The sequence below is a fragment of the Dermacentor albipictus genome, chromosome 1 (genome assembly GCF_038994185.2).
Source record: "Dermacentor albipictus isolate Rhodes 1998 colony chromosome 1, USDA_Dalb.pri_finalv2, whole genome shotgun sequence".
Taxonomy (NCBI): domain Eukaryota; kingdom Metazoa; phylum Arthropoda; class Arachnida; order Ixodida; family Ixodidae; genus Dermacentor; species Dermacentor albipictus.
This window is the reverse complement of record NC_091821.1, coordinates 169,409,043-169,429,794: the sequence shown is the minus strand read 5'-3', so window position 1 is coordinate 169,429,794 and position 20,752 is coordinate 169,409,043. Positions and strand designations below refer to the sequence as shown.

General features: G+C 46.8%; 1 protein-coding gene across 4 annotated transcripts in view; it reads right to left on the bottom strand.

Annotated features, from left to right (window-relative positions):
- Positions 1-877: 877 nt before the first annotated feature.
- Pkn (serine/threonine-protein kinase N) overlaps positions 878-20,752 on the bottom strand; it is a 135,228-nt gene continuing 115,353 nt past the window's right edge. For all 4 annotated transcript variants that reach the window (XM_065436713.1, XM_065436711.1, XM_065436714.1 and 1 more), the window contains 2 exons: positions 13,309-13,368; positions 878-1,473 (listed from right to left, as the gene is read on the bottom strand). In XM_065436713.1, the coding sequence (XP_065292785.1) occupies positions 1,330-1,473; positions 13,309-13,368 (204 nt within the window). In that variant the 3' untranslated portion in view covers positions 878-1,329. The remainder of the gene's footprint in view (positions 1,474-13,308; positions 13,369-20,752) is intronic.

Below are 20,752 nucleotides of genomic sequence, written 5' to 3'. Positions count from 1 at the left end.
AGCACGGGAGTATATGCTTTTAAATTTTAATAGCACACAAGAATCAGTTAACTTTTGAGATTCTGTAAGTGTTGCCGCTGTGTTAGCAGAGTTCACTCTTCTCAATGAAGAATTGCAATAACCGACATGACTTCACCAGCAGCCAACTCCTACATGAACAAACCCCACTAGCCTATTAATGTAACAAGCTATGAAGCCTGACACAGCAGTGACTAAACATATTGAGGAAGGCTAGCTGGCTCTGCAAGCAGCTCAAGCAATTAATATTTGAAAATTAATAGCTGCAGCTGCCTGTTAACAGCAGCATACATAGCCAGCCAATGCAGAGAAATTCATGACTGCTTCATCTTAAGCACAAATCTTGCAGTGTGAAAACTCAATGGCGACTTGCAAGCACCCATGCACATGACAGCTCATGAGGGCTGTGTGAAGTTCCTGTGAAAGCAGCAAGGAAACCTTAATGCTTATGGCTGTTCTGTGGATATACACGAAGTGTGTGTGTGACCTGAAGTGCAACATGCAGCAGTGACAAACATCCGAAAACAACACCAGTAACACAATTGCTAATTGACAGTTATTACACACAAAATCAAGGACACAGCCACAGCAGGCATGACACACGAGATCATGAAGGTGCGACAAATATCAAAGTAAGGCCAAGTACTGTCACAAGACTCACAACACACCAGTGAGTGCAGCTTGTGCAAGCTAAGACTTGCTTTTCTTAAGTTAAGCAACATGACCAGGAACACCTTTCTACAAGTTGTGGTTTCTATGAAGGAAAGGGTAATAGTAGCACTTCATTTACTCTGCTGCTTAGCAGGTCAAGCAGGCCTCTATGTCAACCTCTTACGCCATCAGGAAACAGCGAAGAAAGTCATGCTCATAATTGCTTTATTTTTCTGCAGATATCCACGTTAAGTCTGTCACTTAGCTGCCCTACTTCGCAAAAAACAAAGCAGAATGCCACACATTTTGCCTGCAGGACACTCAAGGGAGGATATCATATGCAAAACCTGTTTAGCACACAAGCACAGTACTGATGTTGGGCGTTAAGCACACTGGCAGGCAGCACGCGCTCACAAAATGCAAAGCAATAATGCCACACACTACCCGACCAGACCCCAAACTCTACAGCTGTCCTTGATCAACAGTCTCCTTAAAGATATCTCAGCAGTTGTTCACAATGAGCCCACTTTCTTTTTCCTGAAATGCTCAGTGCTGATTTCCTGTTGTACAGAAGCACCACATGCTTCTAGGTTTTGCCCGATGACAGGAAGATACAGCAAGAGGAGGGAAAGGCTTTCAGGTAGAGGCATGTGGAGCTCTTCAGCACCAGCCACTGGTGTAAGTAAAATCCTTGAAGTGTGCCTGCTCCTCTTGAGTGAGGGGGCGGGGATCCTTGGGCGCTGTCAGGACTGCTTGCTCACACGTGAACTCTTCATCGAAGTTGCTGACATCTTCCGGGCTTTTCTGAACAGAACAGGCACCAAAAAATAAGCAATGCTGTGCACAGACAACACAACATTATCCCTAACATGTTACTTGTTTTAGCAAACATTAACATATTAAACACCGGAAACACACACTGTATCACAAAAAAAAGAAACAAAGAAAGTGAAGACTAGTAAGCTATTGCCAGCCACAAACAGTTGGCCTTCAGACTCTTTATGTGCACCAGTGTACATGCAGAGCACTGAGAATGGATCTACTATCTACCTGGGATGACCTGCCTTTATATGGTTGTCTGTCACACACATATAATGCATCACCCCTTCAGGCGCCAATTAACCTGCCCATAAAAAAATTAGTTGCACCACACTTCTTGCATTCTCAGAACCATAAAAAGGCTACAGATACAAAATAAATTCAGAATTTCAAAATTTTTTGGCAAGTTTACAGAGTGTGGACTCTATAAGAAAACTTTGGACCCGCTCTATCAAGCGATGCTTGCATTGGCGCACAGGTTTCGGTAGCGTTCTGGTCACGCAAAAAAGCCTAGTTGCTCCGAAACCAGAGCAGCTGCGGGAAAGGGTAGTTTGACGAGTTCACAGCTGTGCTGGCGCTGGAGCACGAGTCATTAGCAAGGATTACAGCTGCATAGGCGCATGCCCGCACTTTGTGCGCAACCAATCAGAGCTGTTTCGCTTTCGCCGAGGAGGGACACGGCAGGAAAGGGTTTCGCACACGCTGTGCTGGCTTCATTTCCATTCAGTTCAGTATCAAAAAACGGATGGGATGCCCATGCATTGAGTGTTCCCTGGAGAAACAGGCAGTCTTCGACGAGCGGCAGCAAGAACTCGCCCATGAAAGGGCTCGCCGTCGACACACCAATCCAACCGTTAGAGCCGCCCAAGCAATCCGACAGCAAGGAGAAGATCTCCAGCTGAGGGACCGGGAGTCTGAAGCAATCCGGCACCGTTACCTGTGGCTTACTTAACCATGACAAAGGTAAGGTGCATGCAGGACAAGCTTCGCTTACCACCATTTTCCGGTAGGGAAAGGGTTGGTCATTTTAGTCAAGGGCATTGCCTTGCAATATGGCAAGCTCAAAATCATCACCGGCGTCGCAACAGCATTTATGACAGAATATTTTGTGCCTTAGCCATAACAGTCATCGCAAGACATCCTCCTGACATTCCCAAATTAATGGCTTTACAATATGAGAACGAGATAATGGCCAACATGCTAATAAGTATGTTGACAATGTACACAAGATGCTACATGAAGTTCTTCCAATGCAGATTTTACAGGGCTGTAGAAATTGTTCAAATTGTGAATGGTAAATTATCGAATGGACCAAGAAAACTAATATTTACTGATTTCGTAAAAAAAATCTGTTAACCTTGAATAAAATTTGCACTAAAACTGTGCAGAAACTGCAGTTTTCATCATTCTGTGCAAAAATATTTGCACTCGAAGCCCACAGGAAGAACTTGCAGGTGAGCAACAGGTGAACAGGTGAGCCAGCCAGGTACTCATTGGCCACAGCAAAATAAATTGAAGTTAGCAAGTGCACTGTAGTCTAAGCATCCTTCATCCAATTTGCCAATAGCTTCCACAATGATATAACATTGCATCCCACACAGTGAATAAAAAGGAGACAACTGCTTGCTGCAACCACCATTCCGACCAAAGAAGGAAGAATCCATGGTTGCTAAGATAGGGACCACACAGTCCTCATACATACCAGCAAGAAGAAAGACACAAAAAGCATTTCCCAACATAGTTTTTGCCACTCCCACCATTCTTTTCTGCGTTATAACTGTGATGATGCACACTTTGTCACCGTGTTTGTCACGTGGCGGCAAGTGGTTCAAAGAAGGACGAAGTAGAGATGGTCCAGTTCTACGTATTGAGCCATTTAAGCACGAACAGGAGCGTCGCGGGCATATTCTGTAGAAGTGTATGTAGTTGATGGAAATATTGTCTCAAAGGGCAATGTAGGGTGGCAGCCAAACAAGAAATAAAAGGGAGAAAAGGCGGCTCTATCATGGTGAGACGAGTTATATGCGAATGTCACATAAGGCAAACTTTTGTTCCGACCACAGTGATCTACTGAAACGTACATGGATAGCATCATGATGAGCGTGCGGTTGAGGCGTTCTGCAAGTCCATTAGTCTGCAAGTGGCAGGCGGTGGTTAGCTTGCGACTTCTGGAACATGAGCGAAGAATATCGTCAACAACTTGTCAAAGGAAATGCCGACTGCATCTGTCAGCAGCTGCTGTGGAGTGCCGTGGTGGAGGATGACGTCATGAAGCAGGAATTCTGCAACGTCAGCGGTGCGACTGGTGGGCAGTGCCAGTGTGATGCTATTGCCTAGTCCGTAACTACGGCGATCCACTTGTTCCCCTAAAGCGAAGTCGGAAATGGTCCAACGAGATCAAGGTCGATGCAGTATGACGGCCTAGTTGGAATGTCTGTAGGCTGAAATCGCCCTGCAGATTCCAAGGACGAACGCTTGCGGCGTTGGCAGGTCTCACAATCAGCAACGTACCGGTGCACAGAATGGTAAAGGCCTGGACAGAAGAACTGACGCCGCACGCGGTCTATGTACGGGATACTCCGAGGTGGCTGGCTGCCGGGGCATCATGGAGCTGGTGGAGAAGAGTAGAACGGAGGGTCGTGGTACTACAGTAAAACCTCGTTAAACCGTACCCGCTTAAACAGTAGTTTCGTTTTAAAAGTAGTAAAGTCAAATCCCCGACTTGGCGGCCATTGAACACAATGTGTTTTCTATCTGCATAAACCATACCAGCTCATTGCATACGTATCGGTTAACCCGTAGCGTTTCCACTTTTTGTTGCGCAAACACGGCAGTGCGCCGTCTTTATCGGGCGGCCCGGCAGAACAAGCCTCAGAGATCAGAACGGCCTCCAAGCACTCTGTGCGTTTGCGCGTGAAGTCACATCAACATCAACATCATTTCGGCACCGTGCCAGAGAGCGTTCTGGCGTCAAGCAAACAAGGACTCGCGCCATGCTGAAGCTCGAATACAAAAGACACCGGGTGCTCAGCATAGAAAAAAAATTTGATATTGTTCGTGCTATCGAACTTGACATGAAGAAGTTGGCACCGGCACGCGACGGGGGTGTACTGTTGACTAGCGTGTGGCATTTGGAATGCGAACAAGTTTCTCGGCAGTGCTGCTGCGACTGCGAAGAGATGCCAGCTACGAGGTTCAACTTTTCGCCATCATTGCCTCTGTTGTTGCCAAAGTGTAGACTAGCGGCAGTGATGAGGACGGCACGGAAAGAGACAGCATGGGCGATTCAGGCCTGACAGTGGCAGAAGCGGCCCGTTAGGTCAGCCTCATGAATGCAATCGTTGCGACGAGAACAGCACCCCGTAATGAAGAAGGCACCCTGCGACTTCTGCAGTGCTACCACCCATGTGCACGGATAACATGCAACGCAAACAAGGAATCCGCCATGTGAGTGTTAGCCGAGAAGAAGGGGCTGGCTGAAAAGCTGACTCGCAGCTTCAGTAAGTTCGAGGCTGCTGTCGTCGCTGCTAGGCCGCTGCGGCATCAAACGAAAATAACACTTTTGTCGCGTGAAGTGAATAAATACTGTATGTTTTTCCCCTTTCATCGCACTCTCTCCGAGTTCCATTTTTGACAGGTAAGTGGGCGATCTCATGCTATTTCAGTTAAGCAGCACTACCGTTTAGTACATACTTTTTTCGAGCTCCAGCCAACAACAGTTTAACGAGGTTTCACCGTACGAGCAGAAGCTCAGGACCGTCGGAGTTGATATTGCGATGTTAGAGAATATTGCGGTGGAGCACGAACAGGTGGAGGGACAGGTCGGAGTGATTAAAGCGTAGACGATCGATGATGGACTGCAAGTTTGCATCGCTGAGCTGCTGATGGAATATATCACTCAAGCTGGAGGTGGCAAGGACGCAGATGTTGGAATCATGGCCAGCGGAATCAGGTGGGTCCACATACGGGATGGCGTAATAGGCAATTGGTGTCCTGGTGCATGGCACCGGGCTAGTAAAAGGACATCATGGCTGCATTCAGGGTGTCTACCAAGTTGACTTTTCCAAATTCCCCAAGTTTTCCAGGTTTTCCATGAATGCCTCTGCGAAATGCCCTAAGTGAAACAGCACTTTGTTTTATGTCAAGACGGGCTGACACCATGTCACCCGATGCTGTCACTCTCTAGTAAGCATGTTAAAAAAAAATGACTTACTCCAGTTTGAATAGTAAGGAGTAGCATTTATTTTATTTAAAAAAGAAAACAGAAGGAAGGGGTTAGTAAAATGCACCGCAAATAAAAGATAAATTGAAGTCACAGCACTTCATTGACAAGGACAAGAAAGATGACAGGACGTGCATGTCCAGGAGCGCACGTCCTGTAGTTTTTCTCGTCTGTGTCAATCCAGCGCTATGTCTTTTTGATTGATGCAACGAACCAACTAGCCCAAAAAGCTGCACTTCTGAATAAAATATGTTTGAAAAGAATGGTAAAACCCATTGCAAATCGAGCTGAACATTTTCAAATACGAATAAAAAGGAGATTCATACCGAAGCAAATATTTTCGAATATGAGCCATTTCATCAACTGATAGCAAGTTCATTGGTATGAGGCACGAACTTTGTCACAAGTGAGATTCTCTCTCAACAGCTAGTAATTAAGTCAACGTCAACTGCTCTGACATACTCTTAGACCCCGCACAACACCTCAGAGTTTCATTTCACTAATTTAAAGAATTTATCTTGGTTTGGATGAAGGACTGCTGCATCTCGATGCCAGCCAAGACTTTTGTTTTTTTAGTTCAAGCTCCTTCAAACAAGTGGCGGCACGCTTCCTTTCCTGTCCATTCCTTACTGTGTAGGTCCTTTGTGTTCGCGCCACGGACCATTTGAAGCACACTCTTGGTCAGTTGTACAGTCAACGTACAATTTTTCGGACACCCTAGGGGCCACGAAAATTCCCGAAAAACCGGGCAGTTAGAAAAAGGGAGAATGACAAAAAATGAATGCATGACCTTAAGGGCTCAAAATCGCCACAGACACATCCGAAAAAGCTCTTAAGGACTCCCAGTACACTTATTAGGCATAAAGGTGCTTGTACTGTGACAGAAGATGGCAGATGCACACGTGTATAATTAAGGAATAAATACTGTGTCCCATGACAATTGCCCCTTCCCATGCTTGTTGAAGCCAGAGACACATGGTGCGATTTTATGTGCGATTCGTCGTACGGCATATCGTGTGCGACTTGCCGCATGTGGCGATTCGGGACACATGGTACGAATGAGCGAGCGGCGCGTAGCTCCGCCCAGAACCGGCGCCCCTGCATGGAAGCTTGGAATGCTGCGTGACTTCGAACAGAAAGTGAAAGCAAACGTATTTGCACAGCTCTCTTGTTTGAAACAAACGATGACAATATAAACACGTCTAGCGAAAACAGTAGATGTAAGGTAGATGTAAGCGTTCACAGTGTCGGCACCGTTGACAGCCACCAATGGCTAGGAGCCGGCAGGCATAGCTCGTTCGACCATCGAATCCGACACCGGTGGCGCTTGTGACAATATCACTTGCAGCTCTCATAAGAAAGCGCCTATGTTAGTCGGCACAATGTGTACACAGTTATGTCACGCTTAAATTGCAGAACATTTTATTTCATCGGCGCCAATGGAAGCGAACGACCATGCCAGGCGAGCTTGCGGTCGCTGGGAGACAGTGTAGGCCTAACACGCTGGCCGTCTATCCGGGGTCGAAAGCCCTTGGGATGCGTCCGCAGCTTGTAATAAGGCGCCTAAATTTATCAGCACAATCAATGTCAAAATATTTATGTTGCTCCTAAGTGAAAATACAATTAGTTTTCCTGATGCTGTTAGTAGTGATGAGTAGACACGCCAGTCAGGCGAGCCGCTTCGTATAGACGATTGCTGCACGTCTGCGCTCACCGCTTCCGAGTAGAAATCACGCCAACGATTTACTATTTCGCACCATGTTTTATAACACACACTCTTTCCAGGTCACTTTATTCTGTAAGTTATTTCATGTCAGAAACAAATTGTAGAAGATTTATGTGCCGCATTCAAAAAAGTTTCGACCAGGAAGGGGGAAAAAGGAAAAAGAAGGAAAACAGGCATGATCGGAGCGGCGAGGCGCTTGCTCTCCGGCCTCGCCCCGCGAGGTCTGAACTGAACGGCAAGAAGCTTGATAGCGAACATAGAAGCAACTAGTCCAAGCACTGCCACGGTGATAGCTACGGCTGCCAGTGGATTTGCATGCGAGAGCACCGGTTCGAGGCGGCAAGGTGATCAAAATCAAAGGTGGTGGCTTTGATTAATGCCATTTCGGGCCTGCGGTCAAGGAAAAAAGTGCACACAATAGGACGGCGAAGGGTTCTTGCATCCGAAATTTCAGTCATTCTTTTACATTGACCCTATGGGACACGTGGTGGTGCTGTGAAGCCGTACAAATTATCGGACGTCCGGAAAGTCGGTCGTTGACTCCTCCAGTCGTTGTCATGGTGTCAAAGGAGGTAAATTCCTTGTTGGCGTTTCATAATTATCGCGCGGGCGCACAGCGCTGCTTTAGAAGTTGGTGCCTCAGCGCGATTGTAGTTCTTCAATATATTTTATTTACTAGTTGTAACAACGTGTCATTATTTCATACTATTGACGGCGCCTCCAGGGCTGGATGGGGCTCGCCGAAGCCTGTGCATGCCAAGGGAGTATAAGATAGGCTGCCCGCTATAGCGGGCAGCTGATCTTGTATGCTAACACTCCCTGCGCCCCCTGCTTTATTGTAATGCCACGTGCTCTTCAGAGGCCTCCGTTAGCCGTTACATGTGCCCTCCTGGAGCAGTACTTGTAAAAAAAAAAAAGAAACAATCTATCGTCACGATTACCAAAGCACCCCGCAATGGAAAAAGTGGCCCTGTTGCCAGGCATTGCTGACCGCAGACAGTCGGAATATCACGCGCCGGCCGAATAAAAGTATCCTACAGCTACATAAGTGAACCTACGAAACCACGTACACATACTTTCACGCTGTCAAAACCTGAAACCTTGGTAATTACGCGCGTGTTTGAGCACACCGCGTGCTTGCGTCATGTTTCAGCAACATGAACTCTCAACGTGCGCGCACTTTGCGCACTTTACGCCTCAAATACGCCTTGAATAATAGTCCTTTTCTCTATTTCTTCCACAATTCCAACACGACATTTTTAAGGCCAGTTACCAACTGACGAAGCAACATCTGTATTGAAAAAACTGCTCCGCAGGGCTCGAACAAGCTTTTCCGCGGATTTCTTCACGTAGCGAGTTAGCCGCCATCTGCTACGGCAGGCCCACCACTGGCAGCGCCACCGTGGAGGTGGCGCCGAGCGAAATAGGAGGGAAGTGAATGGCGCTACTTTGGGAGATTAAGGGGCTTTACCTAGACCAAGTGCGCTCTGTTGACAGGAGGCGAGCTTTCCCGCAACACTCTCGAAGATCGCGGCGGCGCGATCGGCGTTCCAGACAGCTGCGTACGACAGCTGCCCACATCTGTTGCGCTGAGGGCGCCATTTGAACGTAGCGGCGTACGCACGCGGCGACTACAACGTCAAGGACACGTGCGTCTCGGTGCTGCCGTTTGTGCTATGCCAGTCGTTGTTAGTGTGTGTGTGGCTTAGGCCTGTCGTGGTTGGTGTGATGGCTGCAAACGCGAAGAAGCGGACGTCCCTGACATTTGCTGCGAAATTGGAAGTGATACAGCGCGTTGAAAATAGAGAAAAGAAGTCAAGCATTGCCGAAGCTTTCAACATCCCAACGAGTACTTTGAGCACTCTGCTGAAAAATAAGAGTGACATAAAGGCCAAGGTGGAACAGAACCAGCACTCAGGCTCGCGGCAGATGCGCAAAGCTGCCTTTGAAGACGTCGAGAAGGCGCTGTACAAATGGTTTATCGACATAATGGCCTGGAATATTCCTTTATCGGGACCAATGCTACAGCAGAAGGCCAAGAACTTTGCATTCATTCTCGGCGCCGAGAAGTTCACTGCTCTCGGCATACGGGTTTCGTGACCCGCATTGAAGAAGCTTCCGAGGAAGCAACCGAAGATTTGACGTTGGATGGCACAGAGGAAGAATGCCAGCTTGAAGAAGCCTGGAGCCAGTTTGAGCGTTTTGTCGGTGCTGAGCCACACAGCATGTGCATTGAGGACTTCGTTGGCCGTGACGACAGCACCGGAACAGTGGCAGAGTTAACAGACGTGGAGATCGCTGCAGAAGTGACTGCAACTGAGGCTGTAGCTGCTTTGGCCGTTGTACGCCGCTACTGCGGCGCAATAGAAGGCACTGGACTGTCTCTTGTAGACCGTTTGGATTAGGTTGAGGACGCCGTGGTCAAGCACGCGGTTGCCAATATGAAGCAGGCTACGCTGCTTCAGTACTTTCAGCGAACGAAATAAATACCGTATTTACTCGCATAATAGGCGCACTTTTTTTTCAGAAAATCCGGCTCGACGTTCGGGGTGCGCCTATTACGCGGGGTAAAATTTACGAAATTTTTTCAACTCGCATTCCCGCACTTTAAATTTTAACATATGTCAGGAATATGGCTACTCTCACATAATTCACCAATAAATCCAGCATAAAAGGGAAAATAAAAGCTACCTACTTACCTTTTAATGAACAGGCGAGAGACGTTTACTGAACACACGTAAAATTTATTAAGACTATTCAGAGTCCGAATCCAAGTCGGAGAGAACATCCTCATCACCGCCGGGTGGAGACTCGTCTTCCTTGTCTGAGCTCCACAGCATGTTGTCTTCGCTTGCATCCAGTGCATTGGAGATCCCAGTCTTCTTGAAGCTTTTCCTGACGACGTCATCGGATATCTCTCGCCAAGCTTCCGCGATCCATTCGCACAGCATTTCCATAGGCGGCCTCTTAATTTTGCCACCGGGGGTTAGTTGACGCTGTCCTCCAGCCATCCAATTGGTGTAAAGCCTTCGAACGTTGTCCTTAAAAGGCTTATTTAGGGAAACGTCCAAAGGTTGCAGCACGGAAGTGAGGCCTCCCGGAATCACTGCAATATCCATACGCACCTCTGACAACTTCTCTCGTACACGTTGTACAAGGTGCCCGCGAAAACTGTCTAAAACGAGCATGGCCGGATACAACAGGCCGCCCGGCCGCCGGCCCCAAACGGTCTTGACCCAGTCTACCATCAATTCCGCGGACATCCAACCTTTCTCTTGGACCCTCACGTGTATGTCTCAAGGAAATTTCCCTTTGGGAGCGTCTTTCTCTTAAAAATAACATAAGGCGGTAGTTTGCGCCCATCCGCAGTCACTGCCAACATGACAGTACACCTTTGTTTTTCAGCTCTAGATGTTCGAATAAGCACACTCCGTGCACCTTTTTCCTCTACTGTTGTATTCCTCGGCATGTCGAAACAGAGAGGAGTCTGATCTGCATTACCTATTTGTGACAAAATGAAGTTTTTTTGCTGCCGGAGCCGTATGACGAAACGGTGGAACTCGAGTACCTTGTCCTCGTATGCTGAGGGCAAGCGCTGGCACAACGTTGTGCACCTCCTCAGGGTAAGTCCGTGGCGTCGCATGAAGCGCGTTGTCCATCCGGAGCTTGCTTTGAAGTCTTTCGCTTCGATGCCCTGCGCTCGGGCAATTCTGCGCGCCTCCGTCTGCACTATGTCGAGAGACACTGCACAACCGTCCTGTCGAAGGCCCCGTATGTGTTGAACTAGTTGATCTTCAACTTGCGGATACTTTTCCGACTTCGCACCGCGGAAGGCCCGTCGCGACTTCTTTGTGGCCTGAAGTTTTTCTTGCTGACCTCGCCAGTAGCGAATGCTTGTCTCTCCGACGCTGAAATGCCTGCTTGCAGCACGGTTCCCATGCTCGAGTGCATACTGCACAGCTTTCAGTTTGAATGCAGCCGTGTAGCTGCCGTACTTGCCCATTGCGGAACACGCGACCACACGAACTGCACGCCGTTTGCAAAATGGCGAGATGTGGCGATTTGTCTTTTCTTTGCCTGTGTCAGCATTGATGGCGATGGCACTGTCGCTTGTGTCGAGTCGCCCTGCCTCCGAGAGTTGCCCAGCTTTCCGAGCTGCCTAAGCGAAGGTAGCGAAACACTCATATCCGCGCAGCGGTTTGGAGAGGAGGGGGGTGTTATTGATAGTTGATGGAAGAATTATTTTTCGCTCGATGATGCGTTTTTTTTTTCTTTTTTTGTTTCTGCGGACGCGTTAGGTCGTCGTGCTAGCTGGCTTCGCGGCGGTTCGGGGAGGGGGGTGTCGGTAGTTAATAGAAGAACTAGTTTTCGCGATGTTCTATGTGCTGTGGGCCCTCAGCAGCTGCGACGGATGGCGACGGCAGCAACACTAATGTGACTAGTAGTCCCGCAAATGCGTTGATAAGCTTGGGTTGTGAAATGTGCTTGCGTTTTTTTTTTTTTTTCACCTGAGATGGAGGGGCAGGAGGGCGTCGGCTTGCAATAGTGTAAATGCGGTACTGATCACAGTGCCAAGTTCGGGGTGCGCCTATTACGCGCGGAAATAAAAAAATCAAATTTTCCGCGACCAAACTGGGGGTGCGCCTATTATGCGAGTAAATACGGTACTTTGTTTGAAGCTTCATGTGAGTATCTATTGTGCCACGATTGGTTCATTGATTGATTTGTGCTAGTTTTTGACGCGTTTTCTACGTGATTTTATATATTGAATTCTGGCTATATCGAGGTTCGACTGTGCATATGCATATATATATATATATAAAACACTGTTTGCTACGCTCCTAGCCTCTTTATATATATATATATATATATATATATATATATATATAAAGAGGCTAGGAGCGTAGCAAACAGTGTTTTTGAAGGAGTTCCTAGGCAGGGCAGATATGCCTTGCTGCTAATAATGCAAATTTCAGAATACTAATTAATACAAATTTATTAACTTTTCAATTCGAGGTTTGGGGGCTGTTGTTTATATAGAAAATTTGGGGGCAGTCATATTTTATAGCAATTCCATTTTTTAATTATGAAAATCACACTATTTGAGGTACTCGTAATCGAATTTGAACGCCCAACCCAAGGAATACCGAAACCGAGTGTGCCCTGCTGCTACTCCAGACGCGAACATCCTGTGACATCAAGTGTGCAGTGAAGTTTGAATGGTGGCATGCCGCACCAAATCCTATATTGCATGTTGCAGCAGATGTTTGCTATGTAAAACGCGCCATATCAATGTACCCTGCAACTGGATATGACATTAAGGTTCAAACTGTGCCTCGCGTTTCGTCATGGGGCATGGTCATCTGATATGATATTGGAGCCACCTTTTATGCATTCCTGGCCTCTCAGTTTCAATATTGCCTGGACTGAGCATTGAAATTCGACTCAAATTAGGCGCGATTTTCAAGGTCAAAGAAAAAGAGAGAGGGGGGGGGGGGGTGCATTAAAATGGGGCTGCCTCAAACTTTGCCATACAGACAACTGCCCCCAAGGCTCTAGTAAAAGAAGTCATTGATCAAATTTTTGTTAGACTTCTAAATCTCATTATTAGCTGCAAAGTATGTTCACCTTGCTGAGGAACCTGTTTGCAAAAACACCTATAAAATATCCGTGGAGTCAAAAAACACACCCTGCATATGAGTGGATGAGCAGCACATGAGCACTATCATAAACTTTCGATAAAGTGAATGTATCTGCTAATTTTAAAGCAGAAGTCTTCAATTTAGACACTAAATTAAGAACTTTAGACTTTTGTTTCTCACATGAAATGACATGACAGATGACACAAAACGGAACTCCAACTCCTACTTACCACAGTAGGCACAAACGGGGGCTTCAGCTTTTTCAGAAGCAGATGTTCCCAGTTAATGTTCTGTAATAAATAAAGCAGAAATAACTCACAGATGAATGACACAAAGGAGAAAACACAGCAACTGCATAGCCTGACCACCAATAATAATATCATGCACAAGTTAGACTGCAGTGTACACTGTGGATACTGTACCCATTCTTTCACTAAAGCAGTGGTCTAAATAGGGGTCTGCAAAGAGCATGGCAAACACACACACACACACACACACACACACACACACACACACACACACACACACACACACACACACTCTCTCTCTCTCTCTCTCTTTTTCGGCCGTGCCTACTGCAAGCCTTGAGGCATTCTGGTTGGGGACTGCAGAAATGTTTCCTCTTCTCTGTGAGATGGCTGTAAAGCTTTTCTTGCAGTTTTCTATGACATATGTGTTGTATATTATACTTTAGTACTTTGTTCTATTGCATGGCCCCAGGGGGCACCCCACTGCAGATGTGTAAACACCCTCGCTGCAGCCGACGAGTAAGTTGGGCATGTTGTGGAACCAATCTGTGTGTCGCTCCTTCAGAGCCACCGGCGGTGCTTGGTGCCTCCCTTCGCGCACACTACAATGGCACAACCGACATGTGTCCTGGATGCCTTCCACTTGCTGCTGCTCGTCAACTGCAGCCAGCAGTCATGAAGCAGCTCATTGCCAACACCGGCTGTAGCAATAGCCATTCGGCCCATTTTTCATTGCAGCACAGCCTGCCGAAGCAGCCCCTCGCCCTCAGCGCATCGCCACCCACCACCCGCAGGAAGCTGAGCAAAACGCCTAGTGGTGTAAACAGTGCACAGTGGCACGTTTCTGCTGAACGCACAGCTGTACAGCCCCAACGTGACTAACCTGATAGGAAAACCCCCCTTGTTTTGGAACCATCCAAGAACACCAGCAATACCGTGGACTCAGTGGCTTGAAGATTTTGAAACATATTTGCTCACCACCAGCAGCGGAATTTTTTCCGTAGAGTGCAAAGACACATTGTTGAAAACACTTCTTGTGACTGAAGGTCAGAAGCGAGCTCGGGTTGCACTCGCCGCGGCATTGGAAACGCCGGGGTCGGCCAAAGAAGCTTACTCCATATTGATGAAAACACTAACTGCCAAGTTCAGTCCTCCAGATACAGTAGCCACAGTATGACTCTCGTTTCAGAACCTTGTGCAAGGCGAGACATTCACCCAGGATTTTCTCTTCGAATTGCAAGTTACCGCAAACCACTGCAATTATGGTCACTTGAAGGACCAGCTGCTTCTCCAACAATTACTCATTAAATTGACCTCTATGCAGCTACGCGAACGTTTGCTTGTCCAAGAACACTTAGGTTATGTTCGAGAAGGCCGTGATGGTCATCAAAGATGCCGAGTTTGTCCAGTGTTGCCTCCAGGAATCAAAGTCTCCATCAATGTCCGGGGCAGCACCGTCCCCTACCACGGGTTTTCACGCCTTCCTGCCAAGCCCCGGCCTCATCAACTGACCAGACCTTCGTCGATGTGCCAGCATTACAGCTGGCCACTTAATTCTTTGATTGGCTGCCCCAATTGCGGCCATGAGCTTGCTACTACTCAGAACTGTCACGCATGTGGCAAGGTTTGCTACCCGTGTTTCAAGAGGAGACATTTCGCCACGGTGTGTCGCAGTAGCCCCTTCGCAAGGTCACCACCGGCAGGGTGCCAGCAAGCCTCCAGGTCACCCAGTCCTTTCAGACCTCGCCATTCAGATCGTCCCCAGTCGATGGCGCCACCAGACAGCCAGCCACTACCGGTTATGTGTAATCTGCAACTTTATGCCAATGCTGAGGTGAACAGAAAACATTTATCCCTATTTGTGGACACTGGCTCCTCGGTTTCCATTCTGTCTAAAGACTTGCTCACTCAATACTTTGTTGAGCCTCAGCTGTCCGATTCCAGACTAGTAGCTCCCCCCAAAATACTGAAAGACTATTCAAGCACTATTGTTTTACTTCTCAGGTGTTTCCAAGCTCTGGTAACATTCAGAAACCGCACTGCTGAGATACTGTTCTACGTTGTCAAAAATGGATAATCCCTTCTTGTTATTGATGCAACCCGCCAAATGAACATGACCAGGGTGTCTACCAAGTTGACATTTCCAAATTCCCTGAGTTTTCCAGGTTTTCCCTGAGTGCTTTTGCAAAATTCCCTGAGTGATGCAGAACTATGTTTTATGTCAAGTCGCGCTGAAACCATATCACCCTATGCTGTCACTCTCTAGTAAGCATATGAAAAAAAATTTAAAGAAAACCGACTTAATCCAATTTGAATACTAAAGAGTAGTGTTTATGTTATTCAAGAAGAGAATATAAGGGAGGGGTTATTAAAGTGCACAGCAAATAAAATGTCTTTGAAAAAATTTTCAAATCAAGTTGGACATTCTCTAGTACAAAGAAAAGGAGATGCATACAGAAGCAAATATTTTCGAATATGAGCTATTTCTATCAACTGATAGCATGCTCAGTGTCATGCAACTGTCCTGACATATTCTCAGCTCGCGCAAGACGCCTCAGTGTTGTGTTTCACTGCTTTAAAGAGTTTATTTTGGTTTGGATGAGGGACACCTGCATCTCAGCATCAGCCAACAATTTGTTTTTTGAGCGCAGGCTCCTATTTATTTATTTATTTACTCTTATACCCACAGCGCCATTTAGGCATTACAGTGGGGGGGTTACATACATCAATGTGAACAGCTTATGGCATCGAATAAACAGCCTTATACTATACAATACAACGAAAGAGAAAAAGAGAAGAAGAAAAACCACAAAAATGACATGACAAAAATGGTACATCAGGATATCAATGTACAGCACGCAGGAAACGGCATCATACAATTAAGTAATAAAGCACTATATAATGATAGCAAACTCTGCAATTACTGTATACTGTAAAATAAAGAAGAAAATTTAAAAGAGCATTTGCAAAATGTTCATTATTAAGTATACTAACTACGGCAGCAGGCAGTCGATTCCATTCTAAAATGGTTTTGGGGAAAAAGGTGCTTTTGAAAAGTTTAGTTCTACAAGTGTATTCCCTAACCTTGAGCTCGTGATCTGTTCGTCTGGATATATAATGTGGCTGAAGAATATACTTATTACGGTCTATTCCAATTTGGCCATAAAATATATTGTGAAAAAGTTTCAAGCGTAATGCCTGCCTTCTCTTTTCTAACGTGTCCCATTTTAATGTTTGTTTTGCGCTAGTAATACTAAGGTTTCTGTCATAGTTGCCGATTACGTACCGTGCTGCTATATTCTGAACTCTCTCAAGTTTATCTCGGTCGGTACACGTAGGAGGGTCCCATACGGTACATCCATATCCTAAAATGGGTCCAACACAGCTTTTGTACAGAAGATCACGAGCCTGCTGGGGAAAGAGTTTTGTATTGCGCCGTAGAAATCCTAACACTTTGCATGCTTTTGCTGTAATGAAATCAACATGCCTGTGCCAACATATGGACAGTGTGAGGAATACACCCAAGTACTTGTACTCGTGAACAATCTGCAATGGGGAGCCGGATAGATAATATACGGCTAATACGGATAATATAAAGAAGCGGTCGCATACTTAATTCCCCGTTCATTCCTCAGTGCGTCGATCCTTTCTGTTCTCGTCCTCCTTTCGCCGCGCGTTCGCCTCACGGACCATTTGAAGAATAATCTTGGTCAATTTACAGTCAACGTCCAATTTTTCGGACCCCCTAGGGGCCGCGAAAACTTCCGAAAAATCAGGCAGTCCGAAAAAATAAATTCATGTCTTTTACTGCCCTCAAGGGCTAAAATCGACACATGTACGTCTGAAAAAGCTCTGAATGCCTGTCAGTGCACTTATTAGGCATATCGGTGCTCCTACTGTGACAGGTGAGGGCGGGTGCACACGTGTAAAATTAAGGAATACATACAGTGTCCCGCGACAATTGTCCCTTCCTACGCTTGTTACGCTTCACCGCGTTACATGACTGTATTGAGGCGAAGCAGACTTTCGGGAAAGAGCATTATGCAATGCACCGTGCTTTCCGAGCTTCGAAGACAAAAATATTGCTGTCAGCGGAGAAATGAAAAAACACGGCACCGAACGACAAGAAGCTTAACAGCGAACGTCGAAGCAGCTAGGCCTAGCGTTGCCGCAGTGGTGGCTACGGCTGCCAGCGGATCTGCGTGCGAGAGCACCGGTTCAAGGCGGCGAGGTAATCAAAATAGCAGCGGTGGTGGTTTTCATTAATGCCGTCTCGGACCTGCGATCACGCAAAACGTTTAGAAAATCGGACGGCGAAGAGTTCTTCCGTCTGAAATTTCAGACGTTATGATACATTGACTCTTTGGGTTATGTGGTGGTTATAGTGTACTAGAACATTATTCTAGTACACTATAGTGGTGGTGCCGCGAAGCCGTCCGAGTTATCGGGAATCCCGAAAATCGGTCGTTGACTGTACACTGGCAACTCCTCCAGCCGACGACGATTTGTTACGAGTCCTGTCTGTTTCTCGAGCCAGCATTACCGCGACTTTTGACCCTCTAAAAAAATTACAGCTAATTTTCCCTGATAGAAGCACAAATTCCCTGAGTTTTCCCCGAGTTCTTCCAGACTACTCAAAATCCCTGAGAATTCCCGGTTTTCCCGGTTGGTAGACACCCTGATGACGCTTGCAGGCGACAGCCTTCAGTGCTGCAGCACTACCACCCAGCCAGTCCCGGTGAATTCCTGGTGTCCTTCAAGTGCATCGCCCCTTCCTAAGGTTCCCCGTGAGTTACCACCGGTGTCATCTAACATGCCACAAAAATCCACCGCATCGGGTACGATGGGCCACCTACCAGCTAGGTTCAATCGTTTTGAACACTTTACTTCTGGCCTTGGCCTCGTACACGGCGTCACCCATACGGTTCAGACACGTTCTGCAGTTCCACGGCAACGCTTAAAGCACAGGTGGCTCCCCCTCACATTGTGAGAACCAGTGAAACAGGAAATAGATAACTTATTATGACAAGACATCGTAGAACGTGTATCATCATCGGAATGGGTGTCCCCCATTGTTGTTCTTCGCAAGCAGAATGAAGCCATCAGAATGGGTGTGGATCTGCACGCAGCTAACCAGGCCATTGTCACTGATAACTTCCCACTGCTTCATGCGGAAGACTTGCTGCAGTATCTGCAAGATGCTAAATGCTTCTCAAAGTTAGACCACGCCTCGGCTTACCATCAGGTAGCACTATACATGTATCAAGATAGCCGCAATTTAGCGACCTTTATAATGCACGAAGGCCTTTTTCGTTTTCAGCGAATATGTTTTGGGCTCGGTTCCACTCTTTCTGCGTTCCAACAGCTCACGCTTCAAGTTCTCTCAGGCTGTTCCTGTGTCAAGTTTTACAATGATGACACCATCATTTTCGGCAGCACTCAAAAAGAACATGATGACAACCTGGAAAACAGTCCTCCCATGGATCTTTTCTTCTGGCTTAAAGCTGAATGACAAGTGCATCTTTGTATTCCAAGAACTGTCCTTTATTGGACACAAGATTTTCTCTCAGGGCATATCGCCTCTTGAGGAGAACATTCAGCAGGTTGAGACTTTTAGTTGCCTGTCGACTCCTATACAACTGCGCTCTTTCCCTGGTTTGACAGAATATTACTTCAAGTTTATGCCACACATGACCCACGTAGTTGAGCCAATTCGTCTGCGCCGTCGTTGCTGCGTTAAGATGTTCCATTCAACTCGGATGTGGCCGCTGAGAACAGTTTTCAAGAGGTGAAAGATTATCTTCGTAATGCACCCATTTTATCGCTGCTTGACCCAACCCTTCCTGTCGTGGTATCCACAGATGCCTCTGACTACAGGCTTGGCACTGTCTTGCAATAGACTGATGGAGAAAATACTCCAACAATTCAATTTGCATCTCATTCTCTCTTTCTAGCTGTGCACTGGCACGCTGGAACTGGCATAAAAGAAGATCTGGCTTGCCTATGGGCTTGTGAAAAGTGGCATGTCTACTTCTGAGGAATAAATTTAACGCTAATCAGTGATCACGAGGCACTGGCTACACTCTTGCCTCAGAAGGGTTCTGGGAGGAAACCACAAAGAATAGGTCTGTGGACAGCTCGTCTTCTGAATTACACATTTACTGTCCAGTATCGCAAAGACGAGCAGAATAAGGTTGCAGATGCCCTCTCTCGCAAACCCACTGATACCTCCGAACCTACCTTTCTGCATGATACCTCCCTGATACCTCCAAACCGATCTTTCTGAAATTTGTGGCACTGCCACAAATTTCATTGAGCCAATGTACAAGCACATCTGAAGTTTTGGATGCTGAAATCCTTTGCCATGTAATTTTTAAAACTAGTATCTTACGTGACCACAGGTTTGAAGCCACCACTGTCATGATTTTGATTATCATACAGCCTAGAACCAGCGTACTTGTGCGCTAATCCGCTGGCAGTTGTACAAGTTGTTTTTTGCAGCTGTTAGGCCTAGCTTCTTCGACTTTTGTTATCAAGCTTTGTGCTGTTTGGTGCAATGTTTTTCATTTAAAGGGCCCCTCACCAGGTATGGCCATATTGAGCTGAAAAGTGCTAAGCATAGATTGCGTGATAACGATCGTGTCTGCAAAGTATTACACTGATACGCACCGTAGAGAGATCTGAAATTTCAAACTGAATGTCGTTTTCCCTACTACTCACGGCTGCCATGCTCCAAGCCGGAGGATGGTGTACACGTGCTAGTGCGTTACATACACGTGTTCGCGCTGCGACGTCACTCGTGGCGAGGCGCGACCAATAATTATTTAAGGCAACATCTGCTATTTGTGCAATATGTTGCTTGAATGAACAAATTAAAGCTTAGAGGACTAATAAAACGCACGAACCAAATGTCTGCACGTTTTTGTTTTACTTCACACCGCAGCAAGAGAGATGTACTTCTGTTTCGTCTGCTTGTTCCCAAGTCGTGAAGTCGCGTGTGCAGACACCAAAACTGTCATTTTTTATGGTGTTCCAGTGTGGGATCATGCTCTGTGATCTACTTGTGTCTGCCTCAGTATTCGTGTAGCACTGATTCATACCACTAGCCAGGTGTCCTCGTGCGCAGCGTCCAAATATGTGCGCTGCACAAAACGAGGCAATAACAACAGCTGGCACACCACGCTGTCAGCGGAAGTGTGCCGCGCCGCAAAAAAAGTGCGGAGGAAAAATTAATAAACGTGGGGCCCGTGACGTATGCGTCCTGCGATCCTCGAGGCACGTTATGGGAGAACGCAGGGAAGGAATTTCGCTTGCGGAGGCTAGACGGGGCAAGTGGAGAGAGTGTCTCGCTAGGCAGTGGAGCTTGCCTCCTGAAATCATGGGTTTGCCGCACTGAAATATTTCTGTCTTGGCTATTATTGAGCCG